Source organism: Centruroides vittatus, unplaced genomic scaffold (genome assembly GCF_030686945.1).
Source record: "Centruroides vittatus isolate TY-2023 unplaced genomic scaffold, ASM3068694v2 contig_400, whole genome shotgun sequence".
Taxonomy (NCBI): domain Eukaryota; kingdom Metazoa; phylum Arthropoda; class Arachnida; order Scorpiones; family Buthidae; genus Centruroides; species Centruroides vittatus.
The window spans coordinates 2451510-2466156 of NW_027122215.1; the positions used below are offsets into that span (position 1 = coordinate 2451510).

At 28.1% G+C, this 14647-nt stretch overlaps 1 protein-coding gene across 2 annotated transcripts in view; it reads right to left on the minus strand.

Moving 5' to 3' along the window:
- The window catches only part of Acsl (Acyl-CoA synthetase long-chain), a 53016-nt gene that overhangs the window by 30004 nt on the left and 8365 nt on the right, over window positions 1-14647 (minus strand). Inside the window, exons 1-6 of one of the 2 annotated variants that reach the window (XM_067271702.1) lie at window positions 13298-13349; window positions 7303-7463; window positions 3707-3910; window positions 3438-3615; window positions 3249-3355; window positions 1992-2133 (exon numbers count right to left, since the gene is read on the minus strand). In XM_067271702.1, the coding sequence (XP_067127803.1) occupies window positions 1992-2133; window positions 3249-3355; window positions 3438-3615; window positions 3707-3910; window positions 7303-7437 (766 nt within the window). In that variant the 5' untranslated portion in view covers window positions 7438-7463; window positions 13298-13349. Of the gene's footprint in view, window positions 1-1991; window positions 2134-3248; window positions 3356-3437; window positions 3616-3706; window positions 3911-7302; window positions 7464-13297; window positions 13350-14647 lie in introns of those variants that run through there. The other variant, XM_067271701.1, reaches the window with a different exon arrangement.

Here is a 14647-nt window from a genome sequence, read left to right on the forward strand (position 1 = left end):
TGCAGGGAGGAGGATTTTATTACTAGAGCAAATGAATTCCTATTGCAATCACACTCGCAGGTAATAAATGACGACCCGACGCCAACAGTACTGAGAAGAGCAAGAAAAATAATAGCATCACCAGGAGTAGCCTCGACCCTAACTGGGTGCCTCGATCCTCCCACAAACGTAGCATGTCCTAGACTATTTTTCCAACCAAAAACGCACAAAACAAACTGGCCGCTACGTCCGCTGGTAAATAAGAGATCGCATCCTACATATTACCTAGAAAAGGCGCTCGCAAAGTTCTTGCATGAACTCCTTCCAGATTCACCGTACGTTACCCCATCATCTGTGGCTGCCAAGTCCGCCATTGTTTCCAGCACAAGTGGAACGCCCCAAAGCTCCTATGCTTTCTACAAATTGGATGTGGTGTCATTATACCCATCTGTGCCTGTTTTCGAGGCCGTAATGCTTGCCAACGCATTGATCATCAGAAAAGGTTTTAACATACAACAGGTGCTAGACATACGTGACGCCCTAACTTTCATCACCGAGCACAACTATTTCCTTTTCAACAAGAACATCTACTTGCAAAGGCAAGGAGTTCCTATGGGCTCCCCGCTATCTGCAGTCTTAGCTGAGCTCATTATGAGAGAAATCGAGCGTAGAATCTTCCACTCCCCTCTTGCCATCAGTTATCCGTCACTGTATCTGCGCTATGTCGACGATATCTTAATAATATGGGAGAATACAGAGGAGGAATTTTTCAAATTTGTGCAGCAACTAGCAAGCATATATCCCACGATCAGTTTCACCTGGGAGAAAGAGCAGGATGAATCAATAACATTCTTGGATTTGTGCATAAAAAAGTCGGTTGAGGGGCCGCAGTTTGCAGTTCATCACAAATCTAACGAGTTACCGTCTATTATCCCAGCAGATGCTTTCCAACCGTCGAGATATATCAATGCCGCCATTGCTGCACTTGTTAGAAGGGCGCTATTACTTCCGTCGACGCAGATAGCAATAAAAAGTGAATTAGACATCGTCAGACTAGCGGTATCTCGTGCAGGATTCACGCGTGGCAAATACGAGCATGTACTCCGCAAGGTAAAGGAGTCCCTATTCCCACGTACCACGCTGCACAAAAAAGAAAAAACATCCACGATCCAGATTCCGTTGCCGTATCTCGGACCACCCTCTATACGCATCAGTAGCATCTTTCGGCGGTACAACTACAATCTACCTATAACCCCTCTACCAAACCTACGTAGGTGCATCTGCAATGATCGTGACAAGCTAACTACTTTAGAAAAATCAGGAGTCTACGCAATACACCTAGAAAATCCGGAAACGGGAGCTAGCACAAGATACATAGGAGCAACAACAAGAATGCTCGCTTCCCGTCTAGCAGAGCATCAGGATGATGTAGCAAAGGGAAAATATACCACAGAGCTCGCTAAAAAAGTTCTCGAGCAAGGCTACAACCCCCTGTGGTCCAGAACGGAAATAATAAAGTGTTGCAGCAATCGAAAGCTTGTACTCATCTGGGAAGCGCTTCTCACAGCCACTACGGAAGCATGTAATATCCCCACTCTAGATCTACCCGGAGTGTGGGTAGCATTATATCGGCGCTTAAACAACGAAACGCGCCTAACATCGTATCGCCATCGCGGTGTCAGTTCCACGCATGCGCCGCCCGCACCGTAGATTTATGATTTTCGAACATGCCAACATCTTTTTTGCGCGTTCGTAACGGAATTACCGGATGCCTGTTTTTGAATTCAAAAATTTCTGTTCTCCTTAGAACATTCTGCACGTTCGTTTTTTAAAATAATTCGTTTCACCTGAAGACGACGATAATAAACTCGTCGAAAGTGCTTGTGATAATAAAAAAGAAATAGTTTATATTAGTCATATGCAAAGATTTACTCACTCACATAAATATCATTTTAAGCTATAATATCAAACTAGCATAAATTTTTAAATATAGAAAATATTTAAATTCTCACCAGGATCAGCTGCCATTCCTAATTTTTCTAGTTTTGAGAAAGGTATCAGATTGATAGATCCGGGAAAATCCTGCATTTCTACAGATGATGGATTTTCCATATAAATAATATGAGTTAGAGATGGTACATTTGGAAGTATTTTCTAAAAATTAAATTTTGAATTAATTTTATTGATCATTGCAAATAAGAAATAATACTTTTTTTACAAATAAACTTTATTTATATTAGATAGCAATTACAATATTAGTAACAAATTAAATCTAATAATAATGTTATCTTTCATCTTTGAATAGTCCTATTTTAAGATTAATCCATTATCTTGCATTTTAAAATCACAGAAAAATCGTTTAAAAAGTACTTTGAGAAAGTACTAACTGTAAACTAGAATATTATTAAATAAAAATTTTAGGTTTTCAAAACAAATATGTAAGGGAAAATGATAATCTTTTAGTTTATTATATTGATAGTAATAAGCAAATATTGTTAAAATTTCATTTAATGAAAGTTTGCCATATTATTTTTAAATATTTTGGTTTGTTTTTTCCTCATGACTAGGTGTATTAATGGACACAAGGCATTCTTATATCATCTTTATTCCAAATTTAAATATTTTAACAAAATATATAATGTTCATGCAATTATTTATAAAAGTATTTAATTTTATTACAAGTGAAAACTTGATTTTAAACATTTTTAAATTTACACTTTAAATAATTTTATTGTAGAGATAAATTACTCTAAAAGATAAATTTTAATCAATCTTGGTAATTTCCACCCATTTGTAGATAAGTATGAACAGATTAAAAATTTTCCTAACTACCACTGTATAACTTAAACTTTGTTATTGCTAAAATGTGCATTTTAAAATATTTATCTTTTACCTTTACATGATGGAAATAAACTGACAGAGTTACACAGCATTAAACTGGAAAATTATGTATGTATTTAGACTTACATAAAAGTTTTTCAAACTACTAAATTCTGTTTAATAAAATAAATTAAACTTTGATTTTGTAAGCTTTTCAAAATAAAGGAACAATGAAATCTTGAAATATTTTTTCTATGAACTAATAATAAAGCTCAATTTTCAAATCTGTTTATGAAACTGTTTTAGTATTTACAATCTAGTTAATCAAGAAATTTATAACTACAAACAGTTTTACTTAAGAAATTTTTTCAAAAACAAATTATAATTGATGTAAATTATTAATTAAAATAATTACAAAATTGAAATTTAAGCTAATAATAATTTTTTACCTTTAATTTTGGAACTAAATCTTGACTTGTAACAATATGAGTGACTTCGGTTTCATTTATACCATGAATTATTCCTTCTTCTCCAAGTGTTGCATATAGTGTTACCACTATTAAAATGATAATGTTTAAATTATGTTAAAACTATGAAAACTCATGACTGAAAAATTTAAAATATAAGGTCAAAAATACCTGTTACATTCATTCTAAAACAAGCTTGAGCAGTTAGCATCCATTCCAAACGAGTGTCTGCTAATATTGCTATATTTTGACGAGGCCTAATGCCTAAAGATAGAAGACCTTTTCCTATTTTGTCAACTTTTTGATCAAGGTCACTGTAACTAAGCCATTTATAATCTCCTAATATCAGCTATTAAATAATTGATTATACTTTTTAATTAAATGCATTCTTCTTAAGAGTTTATAATTACTCATTCTTGGAGGGAAAAAAAATCACTTACTTTTTTGAAAATTTTTCCATCTTTTTGGATTTCTTCATCTGTTCCCAAGACTTCTCTGGAACCAAAACACCTCTTATTGCCATGACGTGCAATTGAAGAACGAAACAATTCATCTACTGTTGTTATGTTTTCAAGTCCTAAGTTGTTTTCTTTAGAAACCCTCACTAAAGGACTTGATGGATCACCAACTTTTAGTGGTTTTGCCTAATATAATTTTTATTTTAAAAATTTATAACTATACAGATTTATACATTATATCAATTCAGGCCGCGACTCCACTAGCCGTAAAAGGGCCGTAAAACCCCTCACCGTAAAAGCTTTTAATCACGTGACCATGATATTTTACGCCTGAGCAGGTCGTAAAACCAACATAAAAGCGAGTTGAACACTGCTCAACTCGCTTTTAATCACGTGACCTCATGGTCACGTGATTAAAAGCTTTTATGGTGAGGGGTTTTACGGCCCTTTTACAGCTAGTGGAGTCGCGGTCTCATTATTATATTACTGCATAAATTCATGCAATACAGCAAGAATATTTTAAAATCTTTCCTATAAATCTTATATACGAATTTTAAAAAATGAAAATTCTGTTCTTATTTTGATCAATGAAACAAATAATTTCATCTTCATCTCTTATCAAATGTTTGATCAGTTTAAGGTTTTTCAAAAAAATTAAATTAGCATCTAGAAATAAGTCAGCATCACCTTCAGAGAAAATACAAAGATAACATACTGTACAAAATAAGCCATCAGTTTGTTTCTCAACAAGAAATCTTTCATTGTAATAAATAAAAAATGTAATTAGTTCTTAAACATTTAAAATCAGTTTATACCTTGAAACCTATGTCCACCATGAAACCTATTTTGTTACTTTTTAAAAGGAGGTGATTTTCATTAATTATTACATAAATGCAAGTAGTAATTTTTACTTTAATAAGTAACAATTGAAAGAGAGTTTAAAATAATAGATGAAGTAATTACATCTCTAATTTTAAAATTACTTCATTAGCATGACGTTTAAATTCTTTCAAATTCAGTTTTGTGCAGGATTTAAATCCTTATTTTATTTTAATCTTGTCTAATTGACCACATTTGAAACAGAAAAATATAAATGGAATATTAATCCAAACTGACAATGATCAAGAAATGTTTTCATTAGATTTCAAACAACAATTACATTTTATTATAAATTAAAATAAGTAACAAAATACAAAAATGTCTTATATGTTTATCTTTCAAAGTTTAGGTATGTAGATGTATTAACTATCTGAATGAAATAAAATTTTAAAAACTAAATAAGTAATTTTCTTTATATTATTAATGTGTTAAAAATTTCAACAGATGTAAATAATAAACAAATATCAATTAAGAGATTTAATGGATAACTAAAATTCAATAACAAAAACACCAGCTGATAAAACAGGTATAATTTGCTTAAATATGGTAAATCATTTATTTCTATCAAACTAGCTCTCTTCTATAAGGATATTCAATTTAGTGGTAAGATAATTAATAGAGATGGGCAAATACTAGCCACATATTCTATTATTAGAAATTATTAGAGATTTTGATTATTATATTGATTAAAAGTAAATTCTAATATTACAAAAACATCCGATTTGCCATATTTACAGTCACAGTGGCGAAATCCTTAAGAAGCCAAAGAGTGACAGAGCTAACTTAAAACTTTTAAATATTTGAATAATTAATAGGTACCTTTTATTAACAATTGTATTGGGGATGGTTTAATTTAAACCATATTTGCAATCATGTTTTTAAGAATGTTTTGTAGTTCAAACAAACAAATTTTAATTTTTTTTGTGTTAATGGTATCCTCTTGTATCCATCACTTAAACCAGACCTGCTGAAGAGGTGCTGAATTTGTGATAAGAAACAGACTGGATCCAAAGCATTTTCAAATTCTTTTTCTTAAATAAAATAAAAATCTAGCAACGAGTTGCTTAACTTCCTCAGCTGTTAAGAGATTTTATTTTAAAAAATAGAGTTGCAGCTGAAGTTTTCAACACAAAAATGTGAATGTTGGACATTCGGCACCACCTTCCTATAAGCCTAGATGTTTGGAATGTCGAGCATGATTCCACTGACTTTCCAAACGCCATTGTCAAACTTCTAGACTTACAGGAAGGCAGCACTGAATGTCAGACATTCATATTGAAAACTTCGGCTGCAACCTCGCTAATAACTTTTATATTATTAATTATAATAAATGTGTGTGGTGCCATTTGTTAAAAAGTTTATAAAAAAAATCTCATGTTATTAATTATAATAAAATGGTAAAAAACTTAATTTTGAGGGTAGTGATAAGTTTTATAAAAAAACTAATGCTAATAATAAGTAAAACCTTCATTAAATCAACCTCTTCAAGATACAACAAAACCCCTTCCCTCTATCTCCCCATCCGACCTTTAACCACCAAAATTTAATAGTATCAATGTATCTTATATGCAAGCCACCATGCCAAATTTTGTTTCTTAATCATTACTCCATCTTGAGATATTAAATGAAATAGATGCCAACACAAAATTTTTTACTTTAAGTTCAGAGGGTTCTCAAAACATGGAGATTTGAAAACAAACTGGAAGGTTGAATTGAACACGATTCCAATACTTTCCCTTGTTACATATATGTAACAGATAGGAAACTAAAATCTGCAGTAGGTGAAAATAATTACTTGTTAATACACTGTAGTTGAGATAGTTTTTTAAAGTAGCTTTTTTTAGATACTCTACTCAGTCAAAATTAAAAATTTGAAGTTTAATTTCTTAAAATTTAGTAAATTCTTTTACTTTATTTTGCTATATTAATAAATTAAATATTAAATAAATTAAATAAAGCATTAACTAAATAAGTTAGCGAACTTAATTACCTTATATAGTCCTAAGCATTTGGAATATTCACCATCTCTAAGGCCGCGACTCCACTAGCCGTAAAAGGGCCGTAAAACCCCTCACCGTAAAAGCTTTTAATCACGTGACCATGATATTTTACGCCTGAGCAGGTCGTAAAACCAACGTAAAAGCGAGTTGAACACTGCTCAACTCGCTTTTACGTTGGTTTTACGACCTGCTCAGGCGTAAAATATCATGGTCACGTGATTAAAAGCTTTTACGGTGAGGGGTTTTACGGCCCTTTTACGGCTAGTGGAGTCGCGGCCTAATAGTTATTTTATTATATTTTTTTAACAAAATTTTAAACAAAATAGCCCGATTGCCATAATTAAATTGGGCTATTTTTTGCTATTATTATTAATTAAAATTAGATTAATTACAGCGATCATTTGATAAATGATTAATTAAAATACTACTACAAATACATTCTGAAAATTTTGAAGTTATTGTATTAGCCTAACAGTTTATATATTTAAAAGCTAGTTTTTTTATAATTCAAAAATCTAATTACATGAAATTTTAACTTATTTCCAAATTTAGAAATATAATAATTTTATTAATTATATTCTATAGCATATTAAAATGATTTTATGAACAAACAAAAATTATTTTAACATAATAATCTATATTTTAATTATTTAAAATTTTAACAATGTTTAAGATTTCAAAGACTAAAATTAAACTTACCCATACACCAGGAGGCTTATTCCAAGTTTTCCACGGCTGTTGAGCAACAAAATATACAGGAAGAGTAATGGCATCATATACAAAAAGAGCAGTTTTTACAAGTCCCAAGCCTACTTGAACACCAATATTTTCCATTACAAAACAAAGATAATTTTAATTATCTATTAAAAAAAAAGAAAAAGCAAAATTATTTATGCAGATTCTTCATTTTTCCAAATTACAAATATAACTTTAAAACTTTAAAATGTTAAAAATACAAACAAAATTGAAAATAATTGTGAAAATGTCTGTTGTCTTATTATTTACTTCTATCATTATATAAAAACAATATATTTATTATTAATAAGTAAAAATCAAAAATTCTAAAAAGTTTTATTAGAACAAATTTCAAAAATACTGTAATTTTGTGCAGATAGCCTGCAGGCTATCTGTTTAAAAGCCTATTGGAAAACAGATGTAAATTATACAATAGGGCAAGTTATATGTTGATTGTACTGCAATTTTCAGATTGCAAACTTATACAATTCCACTGTCAGGTGTATGTCCATCCTTCATTAATCTGAAGAATAGAGTTAGATAAATGAAAAAATTGAGATCAGATATAGAAAGCTTAGGGCCTGAGGCTCTGATTAACTAAACACAAATTTTTAGATTAAAATATTAAAAATTACAGTCTGGCATTGTGATAATGTCAACAATATTCATTCAATTTTTTAAAAAATTGCACATGAATTCAAACATCTTTTCCTTCTCTGAAGTCACAAAGAGCATCTTATGAAACATGAAAAAAAAATCCTTTGTGCGCCATAAACATTCACTCTGCCATTGCAATTTTTTCCAAAACCATCGCAGACACATACATACACACCCACTTCAGCTTTACATCTCTCGTTCATTTTCTATGGATTAATCCAGACTATTAGTTAAAATAGGAGAACGTAACTTTTATCTGGAAAGCTAATTAATTTCTGATTAATATTTCCCCCTATGTTTATTATGTCATCATTTCAGAGAACTGTTTAGAAACTCAATTTTATCATTATAGCAATAATAAAAAAAACAATGAGTTAATTATTTTAATTGTCAGAATTCACTTTGAACAATCATTTTAAATGTACATGTCAAACTAAAACTAGTCTTACATACATACATTATTATATATATATATAATAATGTAAGGTTAAAAAAAAAAATCAAAGTATTTTATTTACAAAAATTACTCTTTTCAGCTCCTTTTCTTCATTTTGATTTAAACATTTATCATACTGTGACACCAGCTTTTTTATACCCTCATCAAAAGGAGGTTGCTGCAAGATTGTTTAACCAACCCTTTATGCTTCAACTATTAGTTTGGAATCCTTGCCCTACTAACCATCACTTCAAGTAAATGAGCAGGTGGAATTCACTCAATGCTAAGTCTCTTGTATGGCAATGTTTGTCCTCACTGCAGTACAGACACAGGAACTTCTTGAGAAGTTTAAATGGGAAGTGTTTGATCATCTGCTATACAGTCAACACTTACAAGTTGTTAGCACAGTGATTTCCATCTGTTCAGTCACTTGAAGCAGTGGGTAAGAAAGCAGGGGTTCCAAACTAATGAAGAGTTGAAGGCCAGCATAAAAAGGTTGGCTAAGTAACCCAGCAGCAATCTTCTTTGACAAAAGGTATAGAAGAGCTGGTGCCACTATAATAAATACCTAAATCAAAATAGCAATTACGTGGAAAAGTAAGTGAAAAGTGTATCTGACTTAAATAAAACAGTTTTGACTTTCACTGTTTATTTTTTCTCCCAACACATCAAACATTAAATATATATATATATATATATAAAAGGGTATGTATATTATGTGTGCATGTATATATACTACTTTCCACTATATTGTTAACTATAAATCAAAACTAACTTACAAAATTACTATTTAGTTTTTTTTAATGAAGCAAATAAAGCAATGGTGCAAATCTATATTATACTAATTACACAAAAATTATTACTATTTTAAACAAATTTAACAATTTCAATAGTAAAAACTATTAAAAGTATAACTGAATTCATCTAATTCTTGCAGATATTAGAGAGATGAAATGCATTAACAGTGAAAAATTATATAACAGATGCAGTAAGAATGTCTTTACAATAAAATTTTTAAAGAAAACAGAGGAAAAAAAATTCTTTTTATGATAAAATTTACATTCAAAATTTCTACTCAAAAATAGATTGTATATAGATAAATAGGGACTGTAATACACAACTTAAATTTTAAGAATCCATTGGAGGTTAAAGTTTGACAATTATTTTCAGTTAAAATACATTAATATTGATTTTGCTTTGTGTCAATTAAGAATTCCCAAACTTTTCCAAGTCATAATCACCTCAAATTTGATTTTTGTTCATGACACCTAGTTTGTCTTTTTTCCATATTAATATCCCCTTCTTTCTGCATTTGCAACCTGATCTCTCTCAAAAAAGCTTCTCATCAATGATTGCCATCAAAACAAAAGCAAGAAATTGCCTTGAACTTTGAAAACGATTTAACTGTGTGCATTTCAAATAGAGCTCAGGTTTGAGAAGGTAGTTTCTGAAAAACAAGCCCAAGTTTCCCACTAATTTTTTGTTGTAAATATAAAATAAATGTCTTAATAAGGCTTTTTTGTTCTATTGCATAAAAGCTCTCGTGACCTTAAATATGTGGATCAAACCTCAGTGAACTATGAGTTTAAATTACAGTGGAACCTCGGTATACGACCTTAATCCGTTCCTGATGTTTGGAGTTATACCGAATAGGACGTATACCAAACCAACCTTTCCAATAAGAAGTAATGTAAAAATGATTTCTTTTTACATGAGAACAAATTAAACTCCTTTTGATATGGTATATTAATGGGGTTGTAAAATAATTGAAACACTGTTTGAGCACATTAATTAAAAATCTATAATAAAATTTATTCTTTTAAAGTTATTACAGTAATAATCGCAAATAATTGCTTCCGATACGCTGTCGCCAGCACATTGTTTTTCAGTTATCCAAAGTAAAAGCAATTTCTCAACATGATCTAATGTCTCCGATCTCTGTTTAGGAATTGATTTAACCCCTTTCGCAACGTTAGCAGATTTAATAATGTCTTTATTTTTCACGATTGTCGATATTGTCGTTCTCGGAATACGGTATGCAACAGCTAAATCTCGAACACGCATGCCACCTTCATATTTCTCAACAATCTCTTTTTTCAGTTCCATTGTGATTCTAGTCATTTTTTTTAGTTTTCTGTTGCTTTTCATTTGCCTTTTTGCAAGTCATAATTAATAAAGAATTTTACTTACAAATTAAAATCAGAAGAAATTTAACAAAGTTATAGACCATGGCACCGCGAACGTCTAATCTGGTCTAGTACACCGATAGTGCTACTTGTTCATAGATGGTGCGTATAATTGAATTAAGGCGTATACCGAGCAAAATTTGTTTCGTCCAAACAGGACGTATTCCGAATTGGACGTATTCTAAAGCAGACGTATACCGAGGTACCACTGTATTGTGAAAGCTTTATGATAATTTAGAAAGAAGTGATTAGACTATATGAATTCAACAAAAACAATGTAAAATTTTATAATTTATAGAAGTTTTTATCAAAAGTTTCAAAAAACCATTGTTACAGTTTTTGCAAGCAGGAAAAAAATATCTTCCTTCATTATGGATTAATAAAATTTAAATCCTTTTATTTTAAAAATTTACATTTTAACATTAAATTTTTAAAACTATCTCAAACACTTTATTAGGAGTTTCATGAAGTTCTTCAAAAAACAGACTTTCCACAATTCAATTTCAATTAAATCTCAAATGATAAAACTGAATAGAAGCAATTCAATTAGAATAAAAATTTTTAACTTATTAGGTCAGAAATGTCAAAGTATTATAAAAAAAAAAACAAATTCTAGTTTAAATTAGAAAACAGATTACAAAATATAGTACAGCAGAAACTGATACTAGTTTAATTGCTTTCATAAAAAAATTTAACACTCATTCTCATTGAAGAAATATATATATAATTAAAGAAATTTTAAGTTCTTTATTGTAAGAATAAAATACTTTTGATACCATTTTCTCTCCTAAGATTTAATTAACATTCATTAATTAAATCTTATGATTAAATTATCAATACTTGTATCAAAAATGTTGCTTCACAAGATATGTAATTGGCCAAATATACAAAGAACTAAAAGCTATTTCTAGAAATATTATCATTTAGAAAAACCATGAACTTTGAACTGAGCTTTCCTTATTGAAATACAGCAATTCAAATAATCAAAAGTAAGGTCAAAATAATCTGATTACTATAGATAACACCAAGTACCTGTCTAATGGATAAAACATGGACTTCAATTCTTTAATCAAAAATTTTTCTTAAATTGTATAATCAAACACACATCTTTATGGTTTACTTATGTTACAGCATTATTATAAAACTAAGTAATGTTTAAAAGATAAAAAAGATTCTTTATAAAAAAAATTGCAATAGGGAAGTACAAAAACATTAAGATTACAAGAAAATATGCAAAATGTTATCACTACATTAAATGATAGGAATGCTTGTGTACACAAGTTTTACAGAAATACTTTAGAGAGTAAGATAACATTTAAATGAGATTGTATCTAAGAAAAGTTAAATAGGAATCAAATTTACAATCTGGAAAGTAATAATACTAAAATCTTTAAGGTTTAAATTATTCTATTCTGTTTAACAATAATAATGATTTATTTGTTGATCTATGATTTTAAATTTGAACTATACTTAACATATTTTATGTATTTTAAGCACAAATATTTCCATATTAGTTGAATACTTTTTATACTATATACACAGAATATTTAAAATGATACATAATATTACTTTATAATAGCAATATAGCTGAGAAAAATACTAACAAACCTTAATATTTTATTCTAGGTTAAGTAATAGTATATTTTCACCAGACATTTTCCTCAAGTTTCCTTTCAGAAAATATAATTTAAATTTTAAAAAACTCTAAAATGAAATCAAAGTTCTGAAAAACTAAGTTATATTATTATTATTATTAAAACTCATTTGTAAATGAAAACAAATTTTAAAGAAATAATAAATTAAGTTAAAATTATTTAAATTTTTAATTTAATAACATTATTTTACTAAAAAAATTAAATTTACAGAATTAAAAATAATTACAATAAGAATAAGTTTTTTATAATCAACTATTTTATGTGTAACTAAATTATCAGTAATGATACAAAGCATACATATTGAACAAATGATTTATCAATATACAGTATTATACTCAATTCATTTAAAAAATTAATTATAAGTGAAGTACAAGAGTTAAGCTTTTATACATCAGATTATGGATTTTTTAAAGAAATGATATACAATTTATGTTAAAATCTGTTGTAAATACATAGATTTTTTGTAAAGTTAGATTTGGTGATAAAAATTAATTTCTTGTAACATTACACTTTTATTACTATTAATTTATTTTTAGCAAATGTTATTTTAAACTAGTACTTATAAGATTAAAAAAAAACCAATTTCTTTTTAACATTTCCAAATGATAAATTTATTTTAGAATTTATACATTATAACAAGCTTTTTTTAATATATAGGTGTTATCAGGATATCCATATATTGATATAATAAAGGAAGAATAATAATGCACATGAACTCATAATTACCCTTAACCAACTCTACTGATAATGATCTCATTCACGCCCCACTTTATTTTTAAAACAAAGATTAAATTTTATTAAAACTGAATAAAGCCAAAAGGGAAAATGAAACTTTATTTTTTAATTGATATAAAATTAAAAAGCAATTAATTTATATTTAATATTAATACAATTTAAACATTCGTATCATCATAAATTTAATTTATACTTATTTAAATAAATAATAAAAAACTAGAATCTTAAATTTTCAAAATTTAAATCATGTTAAAATTTCTTTACGCAAAAATTTTATAAGATGAACATACCTTGTAATCTAGTTCACTAAGACTAAAAAGAATTGTTTAATCAAGATAAAATATATATATAGTGATTTTTGTGACGTCTGAATTATAGGTATTGATAAATAAGTAAACATCAATTTAAATTATCAAACTGATAAATACAACCAATTATTAGAAAGTTATTTAAATTGATCAATCCTTGCTTTTATAAGCCAGTTCTCCACACTATCATAAAAAATAATTATTAACATGATTAAAACAAATTCTCAATTTAATTTGGATATAGAGTAATGCAATAATTGTTACAAGTATCAAAAATGTTTTATTTTTTAATAAAAGGCAGGTCTACTTTATTTCAATCTGTAATTTAGAAGCAATTAATTATAATGAATGTAGAGATTCTCATAATAGTTTTTTGAATATTACTGTTATTAAATCAAATGGTCATTATTTTCAATGAAAATGTATACGTATAAAGTATAAAATATTAAATAGTGCGCTTCTGTGTACAAATTTTATTGGCATCAAGTTCCTGTTTCTATTAATTTTTTTTAAATAACTTTTCCTAACCCCAAAAATTCTTGGCAATTTAGTAATAATGAGATAATTTGATGTCATTGAAGCTAGGAATTGAGTATAATAATTTCACACCATCAATCTGATATAAGTGGAGAAATATATAAATGTAAACTTTCAATTGGCATGAATTTAATATATATATCAAAATAACAGAAAACATTCTAGTTGATAAAAGAAATTAAATATTTTATAAGCATAGATATAAAAATAAAATGTTAAATTATCTTTTAAATTTTTAATTGTACTGGTTGCTAGTTATAACAACATATTTATATTATTATTAAATGTTATATCAATAATTTTTACATATTTTTTTAAATAATAATTTAAATGAATAAATTGTAATTGAATCAAAGTTTGAATTACTTTTGAATTTAAATTTAAGGAATATTAAAAATTATAAAGCAACTTTTGTTTTCAACTTTTCCGTCTTGCAACAAAATTTTTATTTATAAACAGTCACTTGTTTTTTTATAAACTCATCATTTTATACAACAGTTATTTATGGGTAATTCAACAAATAATTACTAAATTTCATTCGTATTAATCATTTAACAATTATTATTATGCAACAAAATTTTATCCAGTTTAAATCACAATAGCACATGTTTATTTCTCACAACAGCCATGTAACAAACAAGATAAACTCCAAAATATGGAGAGGTGGGGGAAACTATGTAGTCCATAATCAGTTTTTATATACAATTTCATGTGTGACTGAATTGCAGAAATGCTGTCCTAGTTTGCAGTCTAAAACCACAATTCTATTCATTTCTGGCAAAGTACCAATTCAAC